The 20,654-nt window shown below is 46.6% G+C and overlaps 1 protein-coding gene across 22 annotated transcripts in view; it reads left to right on the forward strand.

The window, feature by feature from the left end:
* TTLL9 (tubulin tyrosine ligase like 9) overlaps positions 1-20,654 on the forward strand; it is a 75,149-nt gene that overhangs the window by 53,665 nt on the left and 830 nt on the right. For 12 of the 22 annotated variants that reach the window (XM_008967515.3, XM_055105049.1, XM_055105045.1 and 9 more), the window contains 5 exons: positions 1,178-1,218; positions 2,040-2,127; positions 11,727-11,785; positions 12,619-12,815; positions 15,315-15,428. In XM_008967515.3, coding sequence (XP_008965763.1) covers positions 1,178-1,218; positions 2,040-2,127; positions 11,727-11,785; positions 12,619-12,815; positions 15,315-15,428 — 499 coding nt within the window. Of the gene's footprint in view, positions 1-1,177; positions 1,219-2,039; positions 2,128-11,726; positions 11,786-12,618; positions 12,816-15,314; positions 15,429-17,065; positions 17,191-20,654 lie in introns of all 22 variants that reach the window. The other 10 variants (XM_055105050.1, XM_055105051.1, XM_055105053.1 and 7 more) reach the window with 1 other exon arrangement.

The following is a 20,654-nucleotide window of genomic DNA, read 5'->3' on the forward strand; positions in this document are numbered from 1 at the left end:
ACAGTGACCCCATCCTGTCTGTGGCTTAAACACCACCCAAAGGCCAGTGACTCCCAGCTTTCTGTCCCCAGCCGAGACCTTGCCCCTGAACCCCAGATCCTTATGTCCAGCAGCCTGTGACATCCGTCTTGGGCATCTGCCAACCACTCAAACCCAACACATCCCAAATTCTGCCCTCCCATCCCCCCACCATGCCTCAGCTTCTCTAGGGGACACAGCTAGAAGCCAGGAGCCATTCTGGGTGTGTCCCCCTTCCCCTGCCACATCTGGTTCTCACCAAGCTCCCACAAGCTCTGGAATCTGGCCATTCCTCTCACCTCCACCCCGGGCCTGGCCACCATCCTCTTCCTCCTAGACAACCACGCCCGCCCCCTCACTGGTGCCTGCCGCTGCTCTGCCCACTTCACTCCACCCCAACGTGGCAGCCAGAGAGGAGACACCCTTCCGTGGCTTCCCATGGATTGTGAGACAAAACCCCAAAACTGCATGGGACCTGACCTCTGCCAGCCTAACTGACCTCATCTCCTTCCACTCTGCCCTTGGCCCAAGCTCTTTCCCCCTCCAGACTGTTCTCGCAGTTCCTTCTGCCCAAGATCCTGCACCGCTCTGGGCTGGGCAGGCACCTTGTCTCCATGAAGGTCACCACTCCCCATGGGGGTCTTTGACCACTGAGTTTCAAGACTTTCCCCAAAGTTGACCCCCACGCACCCCTCCCCCACCTCCCATTATTCTCTCTTTATACCTTGTGCGTTTTTTTTGTTGTGTTTTTTTGAGACCATGTCTTGCTCTGTCACTCAGGCTGGAGTGCAGGGTCACGATCATAGCTCATGCAGCCTCCATCTCCTGGGCTCAAGCGATCCTCCTGCCTCAATCTCCAGAGTAGCTGAGACTACAGATGTGCACCACCATGCGAGGCTAATTTTTTTGTAGACACAGAGTCTCACTATGTTGCTCAGGCTGGTCTTGGATTCCTGGCCTCAAGCGATCCTCCTGCCTCAGCCTCTCAAAGTGTTGGGATCACAGGCATGAGGCACCACGCCTAGCCCCTTGTGTAGTTTCAGCAGGAGCTTCATGAAGGCGGGGTTTCCTGTCTGTCCACTGCTATTTTCCCAAAACCTAGCACAATGTCTGACGATCAATATTTGTTGCACAAATTAATTTTTTCCTTGCCTGACAGGCCGCAAGTTTGACCTGCGTGTCTATGTGCTGGTGATGTCGGTGAGTAACAAAGGTGGGGGCCCTGCTCCAGCAGGGGTTAAAGGGTGGCTGGGCTAGGGAGATGAGGGGAAGAGGCCTGGAGGTACCTTGTGTGAGCTTGTCTGGTTTTATCTCTCCCTGGGAGATCCCCGAGGGACATCTAGGGATAGGGTGGGGGCAGGGAGACTTATCTGAGGTTTACCATCTTAGATGCCCCAAAGTCTAGATTTGCCCTCTCTCTGCCCTTCTTTATTCATTCGGTCATCCACAGCAGACATTTATTGAGCACCTACTAAGTACCAGGCCCTGGCACTTAGCAGGTTTTATCTCATTCAGGCCTCCTAATAACCCAGGGAGGCAGGTTCTATTATTATTCTCCCTTTACAATGAGGGAACAGATACAGAGGTTGTGTACCTTGCCCAAGGTCACAGAGTTGGTGAGCAGCAGAGCTGGCATTCAAATCCAGGCAGCCTGGCCTCAGAGCCTACTCTCTTAACCAGGGAGTGGCTATATTCCCTCCACCCATTCATGCATTCCTTCATCCAGCCAATGTTCAAATCTTTTTGCTGGGCACAGGATACAGGGGTGTCCAAGACAGACTCCACCCCTGTCCTCCTGGACTTCACCTTCATTTTATTTCCTTCTGTATCCCCCTCCACCTGGGGAAAGGAGGGGATAGAATCAAAGAAGCCTGGTGTAAAAGCAGGTGCCTGAAGGATGATTTGGGAAAGACATAAGGGCACTCCGGGTGGAGGAAACGGTAGGTGCAAGAGCTAGGCGATGTGACAGTGCCTGTATATATTCCCTTTCCCTTCTCTCTCTCTTCCCACCTCTGCCTTAGTACATCCCGCTGCGGGCCTGGCTCTACCGGGATGGCTTTGCCCGATTCTCCAACACCCGCTTCACACTGAACAGCATTGATGACCAGTGTATCCTGGGATCCTGGCTAACCACCCCCGACACACCTACCCCTTCCCACACTCTGGCCAGTCCCAAGTGAACTCCTTTGTCCCACAGGTGTTTGCTGAATGCCTGCTGTGGTCTGGGCACGGGAGACAGGGTATGAGATAGGTCTGGTCCCTTCCCTCTGGGAGCTTCCAGTTTTGTGGGGGTGATTCCATGGGAGAGGCCAACTCTGCTCAGAGCAGCTCACCGCAAACTGCTCTGCCTGATGATAGTTTTGGTGCTATGCCTAACATTCACATTTACTTATATTCCTAGGGTTGGACAGTTTTAGCCCCTTTGGAGAACATTTGCATCCTTTTATGTGCCTCTTTCTTCAGTGCCTAGTCATTGGCTCACTCATTCATTCAAGTACAATGCGATTTTCACCCATCTGATTGGCAGAGACCAAAAATTTGATAACAGTGTCCTGGCGAGGCTGGGAGAATACATATGTTGCTGGCGGGATTGTAAATTGATTGGTATGACTCCTTTGAAGACAATCTAGCAAAGATCTGTTAAAAGACAAATGCACATGCCCTGTGACCCAGCAATTCCCCTTCTGGGATTTTATCATCTTACAAGTACATGTGCAGTATAGGACAAGACAGGCTTCAAGGTCATTCACTGCACGGCCTTGTTTGTGAGAGAAAAAAATAGGGAACATTGAAATGAATGGCTCCTTTATACAGTGGAATACTATGAAGCTGTTAAAAAGGAATGGGGAAAGTGCTTTATGTACTGATATGAAACAATTTCCAAGATATATTGTTAACTGGGAAAAAACAAAGTATGTCTAGAACAGTGTTTGAAAGTATGTTCTCGTTCATGTTAAAAATTATATCTGGTCAGATGTGGTGGCTCACACCTGTAATTTCAGCACTTTGGAGGCTGAGGCAGAAGGATCACTTGAGGCCAGGAGTTCAAGACCAACCTGGGCAACATAGTGAGATCCTGTCTCTATGAAAAAAATAAAAATAAAAATAAATTAGCCAGATGTGGTGTCACATGCCTGTACTCCCAGCTACCCACTCAAGTGAGGTGGGAGGATCACTTGAGCCCAGGAGTTCCAGGCTGCAGTGAGCTGTGATTTTGCCCCTTTATGCCAGTCCGGGTGACAGAGCAAGACTGTATCTCAAAAAAAAAAAATCTCTCTCTCTCTCTGTCTATATATATATGTTTGCCTATCTGTACATAGACATCTCTGGAAGAACAGACAAGAAGCTGGGTGCAGCGGCTCACACCTGTAATCCCAGCACTTTGGAAGGCCAGGGCAGGTGGATCACCTGAGGTCAAGAGTTGGAGACCAGCCTGACCAACATGGTGAAACCCCATTTCCACTAAAAATACAAAATTAGTTGGGCATTGTGGCATCTGCCTGTAATCCTAGCTACTAGGGAGGCTGAGGCATGAGAATCCCTTGAACCTGGGAGGCGGATTTGCAGTGAACCGAGATCACGCCATTGCACTCCAGCCTGGGTGACAAAACAAGACTCTGTCTCAAAAAAAAAAAAAAAAAAAAGAAACTGGAAATAGATGTTGCCTTTGGGAAGAGAAATGTGAGTGGATGCAGAGGTAGGAAGGAGACGTTTCCTTACATACATTTTGTGCATTTTAACTTTTGAGCCATGTGAATGTATTATCTGGTCAAAATAGACACATCAAAAGAAGTTTTAAAGATCTTTAGGCCTGAGCCTCAGAAGAAAAGAGGTAGACAATCCAGCAATATTTAGGAGGCAAATGGGCGGGACCAGATGACTTGCACATGGGAAAGATGGAAATGGGGGTGACGCTTCCCAGCTTCGGGTGTGGACAACCCAGCCAATGCTTTTAGCCCATTTGCATCTCTCTGCGTTAATTTCCCCATTCAGTTGAGTGCGTGTCCAAGGTGATGCATGTGCATTGCCTGCATGTGAAACTGCGATTAGACCTTTCTGAGTATTTTTTGCAATTTGTTTTTTTCTATTTTGCCAACGTCAGCACTTCCAGTACGTTCATTTTATTTTGTAATTCTAACAAGCATTTATCATATGCAAGTCATCGAGTTTAGTTTAATTGCCACCTACTTTTTTTTTTTTTAACTAAAGTTAAATAATACATGTAAAGCAGTTAGAACAGTGGCTGGCCCAGAGTGACCTCTCAGTAAATGTTAGTGGTCCTCCTCTCCCACTTAAAAATGTTTGCACAGCTCTGGGCATCATGGGGACTTTTTAAACAAATCAAGCCCTCTCCCGGGGCTAGTTTCTAGTTAATGAGGCTTTGCTGTTTTCACAGTGAGTAAATACACATTTTCCACCCCTTCTTTTATATTGTTTTAAATTTTTAATCTTGAAATATTAATAGAACATAATTTTCTATAAATAGAAAACTGCAGGAAGGACTATAACAACCCATGCATTTACCATCCAGATTTAACAGATTAATATTTTATCATATTCGCATCAGATATTACATACTAACTTTTAAAATAATTTTGGATCACAAAATAATAAACATTTTTAACCTGACTTCATTATATATAATACATATAGTTTATACATAATTATTCAAATATATATTTGCATATAGTATATCTATACATACACTAAATACAAAAATATTCATTGAAACACTGTATATAATAGTATACAGTCATCACCCTTGATCCCTTAAATCTCCCTTGAGGGATGGTGAAATGAATAATAAAGCATCTATGTGATCTTGTGCATCTGTTGAAAGCAATGAGATAGGTCGAAATATCATGACATAGAAAGATATCTAAAACAGATGATTAAGTGAAAAACAAAATGTAAGATGGAGAACCTGGTATATTCATGTTCCCATTTTTGCCTTTAAGGAAGAATGTTTATGTTTAAGAAAAAGTATGAAAGGATGTTGATGATTCACTAATCTATCTTAGTGATTGATTGATTGACAGTTTCCTTCTCTGTTGCCCCCGATCGAGTACAGTGGTGGGATCACAGCTCTTTGCAGCCTTGAACTCCTGGGCTCAAGTGATCCTCCCACCTCAGCCTCCTGTGTAGCTGAGACCACAGGCACATGCCACTGTGCCTGGCTAACTTGTTTTTTGTAGCAATGAGTTCTCGCTATGTTGCCCAGGCTGGTCTCAAACTCCTAGGCTCAAGAGTGTGACCTTGATTCAACAGTTTGAATCCTCCCACCTTGATCTTCCAAGGTGCTGGGATTACAGGCGTGAGCCACCGTGCCCAGCCTCACTAATCTATTAACTCTGAAAACTGCAGAGAATTAGAACCAGGTCAGGAAACATTTATTTTAAACTTTATACATGTCTATTATGAATTGTTTCTACAATGGATAGGCCTTACTCTAATAATAAAATAATAAAACATTGAAAGGATATAGTTTTATAATAAAAGTGGTATAGCTCATGAAAATCAAATCAGAAAATTCAGAACAGTACAAAAAGAAAGAGAAACCTTCTCTAGGCATATTTTCTAGCAGAAACTTCTTACTATTTTGGTGTATTTCCTTCCAGGCTCATTTGTAGGGAATTTTGTTGTCATTCACCTTTTATATATAAATGATCCCATTGTATAAATATAACATTTTCTTGCACTAAACATTATCAGCAGTATTTTCCTTGTAGACTTTTTTTTTTTCATTAATGAAAATATTCCACTGAGTAGGTTTCCTGGTTTTCTAATCCCCCATGCTGCAGGCATTTGGGAAGTATTCAGTTTCTTGCTATAGTGACACATAATGCTGCAAAGGAACATATTTCTTCATAAACCTTTTACAGTATTTAAGATTTTTCCTTTGGATGGTGTCACAAAGATGTAAATACTGAGTCAAGCCCATCTGGCCAGATTGCTTCCCAGAACAGTCCTTTTATCTTTTTACCCTCACTGGGCATGGTGGCTCACGCCTGTAATCCTAGCACTTTGGGAGCTGAGGCGGTCAGATCACTTGAGGTCAGGAGCTTGAGACCAGACTGACCAATATGGTGAAACCTGATCTCTACTAAAAATACAAAAATTAGCCAGGCATGGTGGCAGGCGCCTGTAATCCCAGCTACTTGGGAGGCTGAGGCAGGAGAATCACTTGAACCCGGGAGGTGGAGGTTGCAGTGAGCCAAGATTGTGCCACTGCACTCCAGCCTGGGCAACAGAGTGAGACTCTGTCTTAAAAATAAATAAATAAAAATAAAATATTTTTACCCTCCTATTGACTGGTCCATTTCATCCCAACTCCCCAGTCCTGGGGACAATTGTTTTAAACAGCCATTTCTGAAACGACTGGGCACATCTAGGTGAAGCAGATAGGGGCATTCATTATATGATTCTTGCAAATATTCTGTGAGTTTTGAAGTTTTCAAAATGAAAAGATTTTTTAAATGCAACTGACTTGACGAGGAAGCAGAATTTTGCCTTAGAATTAGCATTTCTTCCAATTTTCATTTTCCCCCATTTGCGTGCCTTTGAAATTATATATCTTCTATTACTAGGAACTTTGAGCTTTTTCCCAGATGGGGTCCTACCAGCTTTATTTTCTCTTTTATGTTTGTCCATATCCTTTACTTAGTAAATAAACAGTCATACTTTTTATTGTTAATTCATGTGGGATTTTCATGTGACAGAAACAGACTATTGCATTTGCTACACATCTTTTCTGTGGTCACTGATGCTTTAATTTTTGTATTGACATCTGTTCATTTTTATTTTCACATGCTTGTCCATTGGTTTACTTGTCCATTGGTTTCCTCTGTGATTTTTACCATCATTTCTAAACTAAGAAAAGTCTTTTTCTCCTAAATATTTTGCAATGAATCAGTTCTGTTTCTCTGTGGGTTTATTTTGATTGTATGTTTACTCTGCTACTTGACCATTGGTCCACTGAGACCTGGTTTTAGGTTCCTCTCTAGAGACGGGAGGCTCTGAGGTTGGCTGACCCATCTCTCACCCCTTTCTTTTAGCCTCTGCTTCTCCTCTGCTCCTAAGGAGGCCCGCTGTCTCCTCCACAGCAGGCGGGAGCAGTGTGTGAAGTGTGAAGTTCTGGGAGTCATACTTCCTTCATCTGAAGAGAGCTATTTCCCCTCTTCAGCCAGTAACTTACTTTGCCCCAGCATCCTCTTTCTCTTTTCCTTTTTTTTTTTTTCAAGACAGAGTCTTGCTCTGTTGCCCAGGCTGGAGTGCAGTGGCACAATCACGGTTCACTACAGCCTCCATCTCCTGGGCTGAAGTGATCCTCCTACCTCAGCCTCCCTTGTAGCTGGGACCACAGGCATGCACCACCATGCCCAGCTAATTTTTAAATTTTTTATAGAGACTGGTCTCACCATGTTGCCCAGGCTGGTCTCAAACTCCTGGGCTCAAGTGATCCTCCTGCCTTGCCCTTCCAAAGTGCTGGGATTACAGGCATGAGCCACTGCACCTGGCCTTCTCTTCTCCTATTTTTTTGTAGCAGCTTTATTTGACCATAATATCTTCATATATTGAGATATATATTGAGCTTTACTGAGATATAATTCACATATCATGCAATTTACCCAGTTAAAGCATGCAATGAAATGGCTTTTATCATATCCACACAACCATTACCACAATCAGTTTTAGAAAATTTCTTTTTTTTGAAACAGGGTCTCCCTATATTGTTCAGGCTGGTCTCGAACTCATGGGCTCAAATGATCCTCCCATTTCAGCCTCCTGAGTAGTGGATACTATAGGCGTGAGCCACCATGCCCAGCTATTTTAGAACATTTTTATCATCTCCCCAAAGAAATTCCATACCCATTAGCCATCATCCCCTATTCCTCCCTAGACTCCTCTCCCAGGCCTTTGCAGCCACTTCCTGTCTCTGCGGATTTGCCTATTTTGGACATTTCATATAAATGGAATCATTCACTACGCAGTCTTTTGTGTCTGACTTCTTTCACTTGGCTTGTTTCTAAGGTTCTTCTATGTTGTAGCATGGATCAGTACTTCATATTTCCTTTTGTTCTTTTTGTTTGTTTTTTTGAGACCAAGTTTTGTTCTTGTTGCCCAGGCTGGAGTGCAGTGGCGCCATCTTGGCTCACTGCAACCTGTGCCTCCTGGGTTCAAATGATTCTCCTGCCTCAGCCTCCCAAGTAGCTGGGATTACAGGTGCCCGCCACCAACGCCCGGCTAATTTTTTTGTATTTTTAGTAGAGATGGGGTTTCATCATGTTGGCCAGGCTGGTCTTGAACTCCTGACCTCGGGTGATCAGCCTGTCTCAGCCCCCCAAAGTGCTGGGATTACAGGCATGAGCCACCATGCCTGGCCTTTCATATTTCTTTATTGCCAAATAATATTCCTTGTATAGATATATCACATTTAGTAAAGTGGGTATACCATTTTATCCATTGATGGCAGTGGAGTTGTTTCTACTTTTTGGCTATTATGAAAAATGCTGCTATAAAAATTCCATGTACAAGTTTTTGTGTGGACATATGTTTTCATTTCTTTTTCTTTTTCTTTTTTGAGACAGAGTCTCGCTCGGACCCCCAGGCTGGAGTGCAGTGGTGCAGTCTTGGCTCACTGCAACCTCTGCCTCCCAGGTTCAAGCGATTCTCATGCCTCAGCCTCCTGAGTAGCTGGGACTACAGGCATGCACCACCACATCTGACTAATTTTTGTATTTTTAGTAGAGATGAGGTTTCACCACATTGGCCAGGCTGGTCGCAAACTCCTGACCTCAAGTGATCTGCCCGCCTCGGCCTCCCAAAGTGCTGGGATTACAGGCATGCGCCACCACATCTGACTAATTTTTGTATTTTTAGTAGAGATGAGGTTTCACCACATTGGCCAGGCTGGTCGCAAACTCCTGACCTCAAGTGATCCTCCTGCCTCGGCCTCCCAAAGTGCTGGGAGTACAGGCATGAGCCACCGCGCCCAGCCTGTTTTCATGTCTCTTGAGTGTATATCTAGGAGTGGATTTGCTGGTCACATAATAATTCTATGTTTAACTTTTTGAGGAACCTGTAAACTGTTTTCCAAGGTGCTGCATGATTTTACATTTCCATTACTATTGTTTGAGGGTTCCAATTTCTTTATATCCTCGTCAACACTTGTTATTTTGTATTTTTCGAGACAAGTTCTTGCTCTGTTGCCCAGGCTGGAGTGCAGTGGTGTGATCTCGGCTCACTGCAGCCTCGACTTCCCGGGCTCAAATGATCCTCCCACCTCAGCCCCTCAAGTAGCTGGGACTATAGATGCTCGCTTCCACGCCTGGCTAATTTTTGTATTTTGTGTACATACAGGGTTTCACCCTGTTGCCCAGGCTGGTCTTGAACTCCTGGACTCAAGTGACCTGCCTGCCTTGACCTCCCAAAGTGCTAGGATTACAGGCGCGGCCACCATGCCTGGCCAATACTTGCTATTATCTGTCTTTTTCATTATAGCCATCCTAGTGGATGTGCAGTGGTTTTGATTGGCATTTCCCTGATGACTAATTATACTGAGCACCTTTTATGTGCTTGTGGCCACTTATAAATCTCTTCAAATCCTTTGCCCATTCTTAAATTGGATTAACTTTTTATTGTTGAGTTATAAGAATCCTGTACGTGTTCTGGATACTAGTCCCTTATTAGATACATTATTTACAAATATTTTTTCTCATTCTGTGGGTTTTCTTTCACTTTTTGATAATTTCCGTTGAAGCACAGAAGTTTTTAATTCTGATAAAGTTGAATTTATCTATTTTTTCTTTTGCCATCTGTGCTTTTGGTGTCATATCTAAGAAGATCTGCCTACTCAAGGTCACAGTGACTTATTCCTCTATTTTTCTCTATGAATTTCATAGTTTTGCCTCTTATATTTAGGTCTGTGGTCCATTCAAAATTAATTTTTGGGCTGGGTGCAGTGGCTTATGCCTGTAATCCCAGCACTTTGGCAGGCCAAGGCAGGTGGATTGCTTGAGGTCAGAAGTTTGAGACCAGCCTGGGCAACATGTTGAAACCCTGTCTCTGCAAAAAATAAATTTGGGCCAGGCATGGTGGCTTATGCCTGTAATCCCAGTACTTTGGGAGGCTGAGGCAGGTGGATCGCCTGAGGTCAGGAGTTCCAGACCAGCCTGGCCAACATGGTGAGACCCTGTTTCTACTAAAAATACAAAAACTAGCCGGGCATGATGGTGCTTGCCTGTAGTCCCACCTACTTGGGAGGCTTAGGCAGGAGAATCGTTTGAACCCAGGAGGCGGAGGTTGCAGTGAGATGAGATGGCACCACTGCACTCCAGCCTGGGTGACAGAGCAAGACCCTGTCTCCAAAAAAAAAAAAAAAAAAAAGGTCTAAAGAAGACGTCTAGGAAAAAGATGCTAAAGAGGATACCTTTTCCAGAGAGGCTGAAACCACCCTACTCTGTTCAATACACCACAGACTGGCAGAACCATACATTTAGGGGAATTAGACTTGGAGTCAGAGACCTAGAACCTCTACCTCCCCATCTGAGAAATGCCCCAAGTAAGTCCTGGAGAAAGTCAGGTCTTATGGTCATTTCATGAGGTTTGGTACTGGGTGTGGTGGCTCACACCTGTGATCCCAGCACTCTGGAGGCCGAGGCGGGTGGATTACTTGAGGTCAGGAGTTTGAGATTGGCCCGGCCAACATGGTGAAACCCCATCTCTACTAAAAATACAAAAATTAGCTGGCTTGGTGGTGGGCACCTGTAATCCCCGCTACTTAGGAGGCTGAGGGAAGAGAATCGCTTGAGCTCGGGAGGCGGAGGTTGCAGTGAGCTAAGATTGCGCCACTGCACTCCAGTCTGGGCAAAAGACTACGTCTCAAAACAAACAAACAAACAAACAAATACAACAAGGTTTGGGGAAGCCATCCTGCTTAGTTGTGGGGTGAAGATGTTGAGGAAGGAGTATTCTGAATGGTGGTCACTTAACTTCTCTGAGCCTCCATGGTCTCATCTGTGAGATGGGAATAATTTGGGGAACAAATGAGATAATGTGTGTAAACATGCTCTGTGAGCTGCAAAGTGCTGCTGATGTCACTGGTGGTGACGATGGTGATGGTACTGAGAGGCCAAATCTCAGGGCTGGGCCTTCCAAGGCCACCCTGACCCTATCCCAGTGCTGGATCCCTTTGCCAATATTCCTACAAAGTGGCCGCCCAGCCTGGACCCCTCTAATGACAGACAGCCTACTGTGTCCTGAGATGGTTGTTCTGTATTTGGTTCCTTTACTTGTTAGAACCACTCCTCTTGAATTAAAAAAAAAAATCATAATATACCACAAAGGTTAAAAGAAAAGAAAAGAAAAACCGTAGTATAATAGCTATGCCAGGCACTGGAAGAGGCACAGTATTTAACCTTTTGAAAAATCCTGTGAGGTCAATATACTGCTATGTACCCCCATTAAAAGGTGGGGAAATAGGCCCAGGGAAGTGAAATGGCTTTTCAGGAGCCCACAGCCAGGAAAGATGCAGGCAGGATTTGAATCCAGGCCCATCTGACTCCAAAGCTCACACACACGACCGTGGAGCTATTTCGTAGCCTTCCCCATCAATTCTCAAGCAAGGTCTCAGTTCAGTCCTGGGGACTTCGTGGGGCAGAGCTCACCCTTTTTGTTCACGCTGACCCTTGACCACCACCCTCTCCCAGATGTTCACCTCACCAACGTGGCTGTGCAAAAAACATCTCCCGACTACCACCCAAAGAAGGTGAGGAAGCCGGGCTCGGCTATGCACGGGTACAGCCCTCTGGCGCCAGGTCGGGGTGGGGAGGGTGGAGTGGCAAGGAGCCCAGGACAGGCCTGTCTGAGCCTGTGTTCACCAGTGAGGCAGGCCTACCCATCCCACTTGCAGGGCTCAGGGCAGGACTACAAATGGAGGCCCACATATCATGTGTCTCAGTATTTAAAAGTTGCAAATCACACTAACACACACCTAAACAAAATATGTCCTATCCTCCTACCTTGACAGATATCTTCTATTGGTCAACGGATTAATCAATTAATGTAATGTATCATACAGATATATTTTATCTCTCTGTCTATGTAAAATAACCTGCAAGGCCAGGTTCAAATACAGAATTCTCAGACTTCTCAGAGTCAAGGGCCAGATCAAGGGGACACAGGAGAGCAGGTCCCCAGCTCACACCTGTTCCCTTCTCTTCCCTCCCCAGCTCCATCCCACAGTGGGGCCCTTGTGCATACACACCCCTGAAAATGGTAGCCTGTTGGTCACTCCTTGGCCTTGGGATGCACACATGGTCAGTGTGGTCTGTCCTTAGCAAGTCAGGCTCAGAAAAGGGGCCTACGCAGGCCATGTGGGCAGGGACTTCTGGGGTCCTGCATAGCCAGTCCTCTTAGACATGAAGAATTTTTGCCCCTCAAAGAGCGGCACACCTGGGGTCATCCTAATTACAGGGCTCAGGGCTGGGCCCCTCTTGCCCAGGTCTAAGGGAAACACTGAGAGCAATTGTGTAAGGGTCCTAGCAGGCCAGGTCCTGACTAACTGAGGCTCCTCTCTCGACCCGGCTGCCCGGGGCCCAGGGCTGCAAGTGGATGCTACAGCGCTTCCGGCAGTACCTGGCGTCCAAACACGGGCCCGAGGCAGTGGAGACACTCTTCAGGGACATCGACAACATCTTTGTCAAAAGCCTGCAGAGTGTGCAGAAGGTGATCATCAGTGACAAGCACTGCTTCGAGCTGTACGGCTACGACATCCTCATCGACCAGGACCTCAAGCCGTAAGTGGGTGGGTGGGAGAGCCAGGAGGTCATAGTTTGCATACTCGGCACCCAGACTGCCCAGGTTTGAATCCCAGCTCTGCCAATTCCTAGTTGTATAACCTTGTGCACACTTACATTTACTGTGCCTCAATTTGCCCATTTGTAAATGGGGTTGGTCATGACAGGATCTATCCATAGGTTCGTTATGAGGAATAAGTGAGATATAGTCTGTAGAGCACTGAGGACCGAGCCTGGCACTGGGAGGCCCTTCCTGATCATCTGCTGAGTCAGGAATTCTCCCCTATACCAAGCAAGAAACTTCCCCTCTGTAAGTCTTGGAGCTTTGAAGATGCAAAGAGCCATATAATGGAATATTGTTACAATGTCGATGTCTGCCAAGACTTTGATCCACTCCCAAGATGCCCGTGGAGGAGGTTGAGCTGACGAATAGAACAAGCCTGACCTGGCAGGGACCACCACGATGGCCTCACATGATGCAACAGGACACAGAAGCCCAGTGAGGGTCAGGGAGCTTGAGGTCATGTAGCAAGTCAAGGGCAAAGCCAGGCCCAGGGTCCAAGGACCTGGGCTGAGCTGCTCCCCACCAGCACTGCCAGCTCCAGGAGCCAACCCCCTATTCAGGGTCACCATGTAAGTGTTGAGGGGCTTTCTAAGCCAGGAGGAGGAGCCCTAGAGCAAGACCTAAGTCAGGCCCTTGCTCAACGGAAACAGGGTCCTGGCACCAGCAGGTCTCTCTCCTTTGTCCCCTGCAGCAGGATGTGACTGCTGGCATTAAGGTGGACGTGGTGGAGGAATAAGCTCTGGCCCATGCTTGGACACCAGCTACTGCAGGAAGCACTGGAGCATCCACTTGCAGCCCTGGGGCCTGGGTAGTCAGGTTAGGGGAGGGACCTCAGTTAATCGCCACCTGGCCTGCTGAGACCCCTAAACAATTGCCCTCAGCGCTGCCCTTAGGCCTGGACAAGAGGGGTCCAGCCCTGAGTGTTGTGATTAGGATGACTCCGGCTGTGCCCCTCTGTATGGGCAAAAATTCTGTAGGTCCAAGAGGACTGGCTGCACAGGACCACAGATGGCTACGTCACCTCTCTGAGCCTGTTTCCTCATTTGTAAAATGGGAAACACCATGTCTACCTCTCCAAGTTGTTAGAGTAATTTACCAAGATAATTTGCTGTGTAGTGGAAAGGGGCTTGGTCTCCCACAGACCTGCTGGGTGAGCTCTTCCCTCTCTGGGCCCCAGCTTTCTATCTGTAAAAGGATGGGGTTGAACAAGACAAGAGGTGGCTAGCGGGAGGTCTTTGGGCTGCTTTTGGCCTGCAGATACTTCGAATTTGGCCTTTAGACTGTTTTTGTTTTTAATTTTAATTTATTGACAGGCTCTAAAATTTGGAAGATGTTTACATAAAAATCAGAATTACCAAGTACAGTGACTCAAACACCTATAATAATAATACCAACTACTCAGGAGGCTGAGGCAGGAGGATGACTTGAGGCCAGGGGTTCAAGGCTGCAGAGAGCTAAGATTGCACCACTGCTCTCTAGCCTGAGTGACAGAACCAGATTCTGACTCTTTAAAAAAAAAAAAAGTCAATTTTTGGCTTTTCTGGAAAAATCAGATGATCTCGAAATTCTGGACTCACATTCCCACAGGGCAGCACTCTCCTGGGGCTGGCCACAGCCACCCCTTTAGACTTGGAATGCCCTCTCCAGCTCACCACAGTCTCCACCCCTCCCCACTGCTTCCCAACCCCTGACACAGCAGGTTGGGTGCCACCTACAGTGTGCAAATTTTCACTAAGAAAGGGAAGTTTTTCTTGCATTCACATCTCTATTGGAAGAAGGGAAAACAATAACACCACGAAAGCACCATAATCATTCCTATGCCAGCTTTCTACATTTGAGTTACCTTTCTTCAAAGTGGAAAGGTGGCTCATGCCTGTAATCCCAGCACTTTGGGAGGCTGAGGCGGGTGGATCACCTGAGGTCAGGAGTTTGAGACCAGCTCGACCAACATGGTGAAACCCCATCTCTACTAAAAATACAAAGAAATTGGCTGGGCGTGGTGGCAGGCACCTGTAATCCCAGCTATTCGGGAGGCTGAGGCAGGAGAATCACTTGAACCTGGGAGGCAGAGGTTGCAGTGAGCTGAGATCATGCCATTGCACTCCAGCCTGGGCGACAAGAGCAAAACTCCCTCTCCAAAAAAAAAAAAAAAAAAAAAATGGGGGAGGGGCCTGGGCACAGTGGCTCCCATCTGTAATCCCAGCACTTTGGGAGGCTAAGGCAGGAGGATGACTTGAGGCCAGGAGTTTGAGACTAGCCTGGGCAACCTAGCAAGACCCTATCTCTATAAAAATAATTTTAAAAAATAGAAAGGTAGAGAGAGTAGCCTGGATTGAATTGACGGTGGGGTCCATGCATCCATCTAGCCTCAGTGAAATCCTAGGGGCTCCAGGGACCGAGTAACCCTAAGACTCTCTACTCCCCTCCCTTCCCAGGTGGCTCCTGGAGGTCAATGCGTCCCCATCACTGACAGCCAGCAGCCAGGAAGACTATGAGCTCAAGACCTGCCTCCTGGAAGACACCCTGCATGTTGTGGACATGGAAGCGAGGTGAGGGAGGGCAGCCTTGATCACATGTCCTTGTACATGACAACTGAGGCTCCCACCAAGGAAGAGGGGGAGCTTAGAACCTTGGGGCCTGAGTGGCCCTCAGCGATGGCTCTGGCCTGCCCCACCACTTTATAGATGGAGAAGCTGAGATGTCCACAGAGGGTGGGGTCCTGACCCAAGGACTTGACCTCTCCAGGGCAGAGCAGGGCCAACTACAGCTTTCGGAGACAGTCCAGCAGGATTTCCTCGAAACCTCCTGACTGTGGGGCTCTGGACTAGTCACACCACCTTTCTGAGCCTCAGCTTCCTCATCTGTAAAATAGGAAATGCCATGTCTGCCTCTCAGAGTTGTTAATTTACAAAGATAATTTACTATCTAGTGCTTATCTAACAGTAAGTGCTCAACACAAAGCTATTGTTTTAACAATGTGCAATAGCAGAAAAAAAAAAAAAAAAACCCAGAGCTACTTTTAGGAATGGGTGAATCCAGGTGCTCAATGTTGGCTGGTCTATTCTCTCTCTCTCTTTCTCTCTCTCTCTTTCTCTCTCTCTCCCTTTCTCTCTCTCTCCCTTTCTCCCTCCCTCTCCCTCTCCCTCCCTCTCCCTCTCCCTCCCTCCCTCTCCCTCTCCCTCCCTCCCTTCTCTTTCCTCTGTATTAGCTTTTCCCCAATTATTCCAGCAGAAGTTTGAGGGCTGATTCTCCTTGCTGGTAACTGGGACACATTCCCATTCCTAAACCACTCACTGTGACTCTGCTTGACCAGGTATAGTTCTTGTGCCCACCTCCTAGGGAGTGGGGTCAACCCCACGTGAGCCATGGGGTGAGGGAGGGAGGAGTGGTTCTCAGAGGAAAACCCAAGGTACTCTTGGACTGAAAGAAGGTGAAATGGATGCTGAGCAGGCAGAAACCTCAGGTATCCACTATTCCTACCATCACCTATTCATTCAACAAACATTTGAGCCCTGCTCTGTACCAGGCCCTGTGCCATACCCTGCGGACACAGTAAGGAACACAACGGAACTAGTCCCTGCCTTTATGGAGTTTAAGGTCTGAGGAGGAAAGCAGACTTTAAACCAGAAATCACAAATAGTGGCCGGGGGTGGTGGCTCACGCCTGTAATCCCAGCACTTTGGGAGGCTGAGGCGGGCAGATCACTTGAGGTCAGGCGTTTGAGACCATCCTGGCCAACATGGTGAAACCCCATATCTACTAAAAATACAAAAATTAGCTGGGTGTGGTGGTGTGCGCCTGTAGTCCCAGCTACTCAGGAGGCTGAGTCAGGAGAATCACTTGAACCAGGAGGCAGAAGTTGCAGTGAGCCAAGATCGTGCCATTGCACTCCAGCCTGGGTGACAGAGAGAGACTCTGTCTCAAAACAAGAACAAAAACAAACAAACAAAAAAACAAATAGGGGCATGTTACCAAGAGCAAGTAGGAGGAGCCTTGGGGGAAAAATGGGAACAACCCCTCAGAGACCTACATAGGCACCTGGGAAACAGCCAATGAATGGTTGGGAAAAAGGACTTCTGAGGGACGGACATCAGTTGGGCTCAGGGAGAGATCAGGGACCTCACTTGGGTCTTAGGGCTCTGCCAGGTGCACCTTCATTAACCCTGTGGGCCTCCTTCCTGTCCAGGCTCACGGGAAGGGAGAAGCGAGTCGGGGGCTTTGACCTCATGTGGAATGATGGCCCTGTTAGCAGAGAGGAGGGGGCTCCTGACCTGTCGGGAATGGGAAACTTTGTGACCAACACACACCTCGGTATGTAGGGCCAGGTGGGAAGTGGGCACAAGGGATGGGGTCATGGGAGGTACCAGGTAGTCTAGGAGGCAGCTTGGGATTAGTGGTTAGATTGTTTGAATTCAATCTGCAACTTACCAGCTGTGTGACCTTGGGCAAGGGACTTAACCTCTGTTCCTCGTTTTTAAACTTGGTTTCTAAAAAGTGAAAACTTTCCCTGATTATAAAAAAGGGATTCATACTCATTGTAGAATATTTGAAAACTAGAGAAAGAAATAAAAAACATCCAGACATAAGCATCTTTAACAATCTGGTGTATTTCCTTCCAGTTCTTAAAAAATGCATATATCCATACTTTTTCTTTTATAAAATTGGCATTGGGCTAGAGTTTTGAATCCCTCTTTTCCCCTTGGCATTTTTCATTCAAGCATATTAAGAGCCTCCCTCTTGAATGCACTTTTTGGTCCAGTCCGGATGAAATCTTTTACATACATTATCTCATTTTATCTTTAAGGAGTTTTTATTGTCATTTTACAGATGAGGAAATGATATCCAGGTGCTATGTAACTTGCTGAATGAAGGTTTTGGCCGTAAGTGGTGAGCCAGGACTCAAACTCCCATCTGCCTGGCTCCAAAACTTGAGTGCTTGTCCGCTAGACTCTCCTGCCTCTTGGCAGAGTTTTAAAAAATTACCATATGGCTGCAAAATATTTCAGTTTGTACATATGCCAAAATTTACTAAACCAATTTCTTATAATTGGACATTTGGCACAATTGCATTTTATTTTTTTTTTACTTTTATAAATTATACCATGATGAACATCCTTTCACATTAAGCTCGGCTGAAATTCTGGCCATTTCCTGAGGACAGATTCCTAGAAGCAGAATTATTGGGCCAAAGGGATGGGATTATTACAACCAAATTTCTTTCCAGAAAGATTATACGAATTTGTCAGATTTGAATTTTTAGAAAAAAGAAATCTGTGCCAACTGGTGAGGTAAAACATACTGACTCGTTGTTTTATGTGCATTCCATTGATTACTGGTGAGGTTTCCGTTTTTTAAATTTGCATTTCTTCTTTTGTAAGCTGTCCATACTCTTTATCCATTTTTCTATGGGTTGTTTAGTTTTCTAAATGTATAAGGCTTCAGATGACTATATAACACTGTCCAAGCTTAATTTAATATGCATACAATCACCTGGAAATCTTGTTAAACTATAGATTGTGACTCCATAGGTCTAGGGTGGGGCCTAAGATTGTATTTCTAACAAGCTCCTGGGTGATGCTCTATTGATTAACCATTGCTGTGTAACAAGCCCTCCCAAAACCTAGCAGCTTAAAGCAACTATTTTATTTGCTCATCCTTCCTCAGGTCTCTCCTGGGGTCACTTATAGGGCTGCAGGCAGCTGGCAGATTTACTGGAGACTTGATGGTGTACGACAGCCTCATTCATAGGTGTGGGGGTTGATACTGGCTGTCAGTTGGGCCTCTCTTTCCATGTGGCCACTCGTCTTCCAACAGTCTGGCCCTGGCTTCTTCACGTGGTAGACTTGGGGTTCCAAGAGGGTGAGAAAACACACTGCAAAGCCTTTTGCGGCCCGGACTCAGAAGTCCCATAAAGTCATTCTGCTACAATCAAAGCATTTGCTGGTTTAGCCCAGTCACTGGGTAAGAAAATAGACCCTACCTCGCTGGGCGCGGTGGCTCACGCCTGTAATCCCAACACTTTGGGAGGCCGAGGCGGGCGGATCATGAGGTCAGGAGAGCGAAACCATCCTGGCTAACACGGTGAAACACTGTCTCTACTAAAAAATACAAAAAAATTAGCCAGGCGTGCTGGCAGGCGCCTGTAGTCAGCTACTCGGGAGGCTGAGGCAGGAGAATGGCGTGAACCCGGGAGGCGGGGCTTGCAGTGAGCCGAGATTGCGCCACTGCACTCCAGCCTGGGCGACAGAGCGAGACTGTCTCACACAGAAAAAGAAAAAAGAAAAAAAAAAAGAAAATAGACCCCACCTTTTGATGAGAGGAGCAGCAAAGTCACCTTGCACAGAGGTGTGCATATAGGAACATTGTTGCTGCCTTCTTTGCCAACAGTGCACCTCAGATATCAATGCGCTACTTCCTGGACCCCCATTTGAGTAGCAAAGATGGAAAGCGGCGGTTCTCTATCTTGGCTGCCCATTGGAATCACCTGGGAGCTTTAAAGACTACTGACGCCTGCCAGATCAAGATACGGTTGGTGTGGGCATCAGTAGCTTTTAAAGCTCCCAGGTGATTCCAATATGCAGCCCAAGTTGAGAGCTACTGTTTTTTTTTTTTTTTTTGAGACGGAGTCTCGCTCTGTTGCCCAGGCTGGAGTGCAGTGGTGCAATCATAGCTCACTGTAACTAACCTCAAACTCCCAGGCTCAAGCAGTCCTCCTACCTCAGCCTCCCGAGTAGCTAGGCCTACAGGCACACACCACACCTGGCTAATTTTATTTTTGTGTGTGTGATTTTTTTCCTGTAGAGACAAAATCTCACTGTATTGACCAGGCTGGGAGAGCCAGTGCTTTAGAAGTCTCTAGAATTATTCCTGTTTCAAGTGTTTGGGTTTATGGTGGTAAACACAAGGGTAGCTGGTTAGGGTAGGAAGAGTACTGATGAACTGAGTTAGGGAAGCGTTCAAGGACATCGAGGTGAAAGGGTCAGCAGATAACTCAGAGATGAGTGTAGAACTCCAAGAAGTTTGCACTGGACAAGAAGACTCGAGAGTTAGGAATGAGCCAAATAGAGTTTAAGTTAGGGCTGCATGGAACTCACTCTGGAAAACCCTGAGGATGTGCATCGTAGGCTCTCAGCTCAGTGAATGGCTGAGTGAGTGTCTGGGAAGCAGGGACAGGGTTTGGGGGGATGTGGAAGATGGCAGACACCCCCAGGTCAGAACTAGTGGCCACAGAGATTCAGTCATTCAAGCAGCATTTTTGAGTGCCAGCAATGTGCCTGGCATGAGGTTAAATGACCATAGTTACCTCAAGGATCAGCTCTGAGAGCAAACAGCCAACATGTAGCACCATGAACGTCCTGGGAGAGACGTCTCAGCAGCTCACGGCACCCTCAGCACGAACTGCCTGGGATTGGGGGCCACATGTACGGAAAACTCATCTCTTAGCCAGTTGTGCCTGGCACATGGGTTGGGTAAGGGAAGAAAGCTAACAGTACTGGGCAGCTATGAGGTGCCAGGCACTGTGCTAGCTTTAAATGCATTTTCACTGAGCAAAGCCAGGAGAAGCAGCAGCGTGGGGTAGTGGTTAAGAGTGTGGCTCTGGCACCAGGTAGTCTGGGTTCAAATGATTTAACCTCTCTGAGCCTGTTTTCCCTTCTACACATCATTCCTGCGAGGGCCAAACAAATCCATCCACATTCAGCACCTGGAGCAGTTCCTGGCTTGAGGTAAGCCCCCAGTCCTCATGTTCACTCCATAAGGTGGGCAGTAGTATCCTG

This window comes from Pan paniscus, chromosome 21, assembly GCF_029289425.2.
Source record: "Pan paniscus chromosome 21, NHGRI_mPanPan1-v2.0_pri, whole genome shotgun sequence".
Classification (NCBI taxonomy): Eukaryota; Metazoa; Chordata; class Mammalia; order Primates; family Hominidae; genus Pan; species Pan paniscus.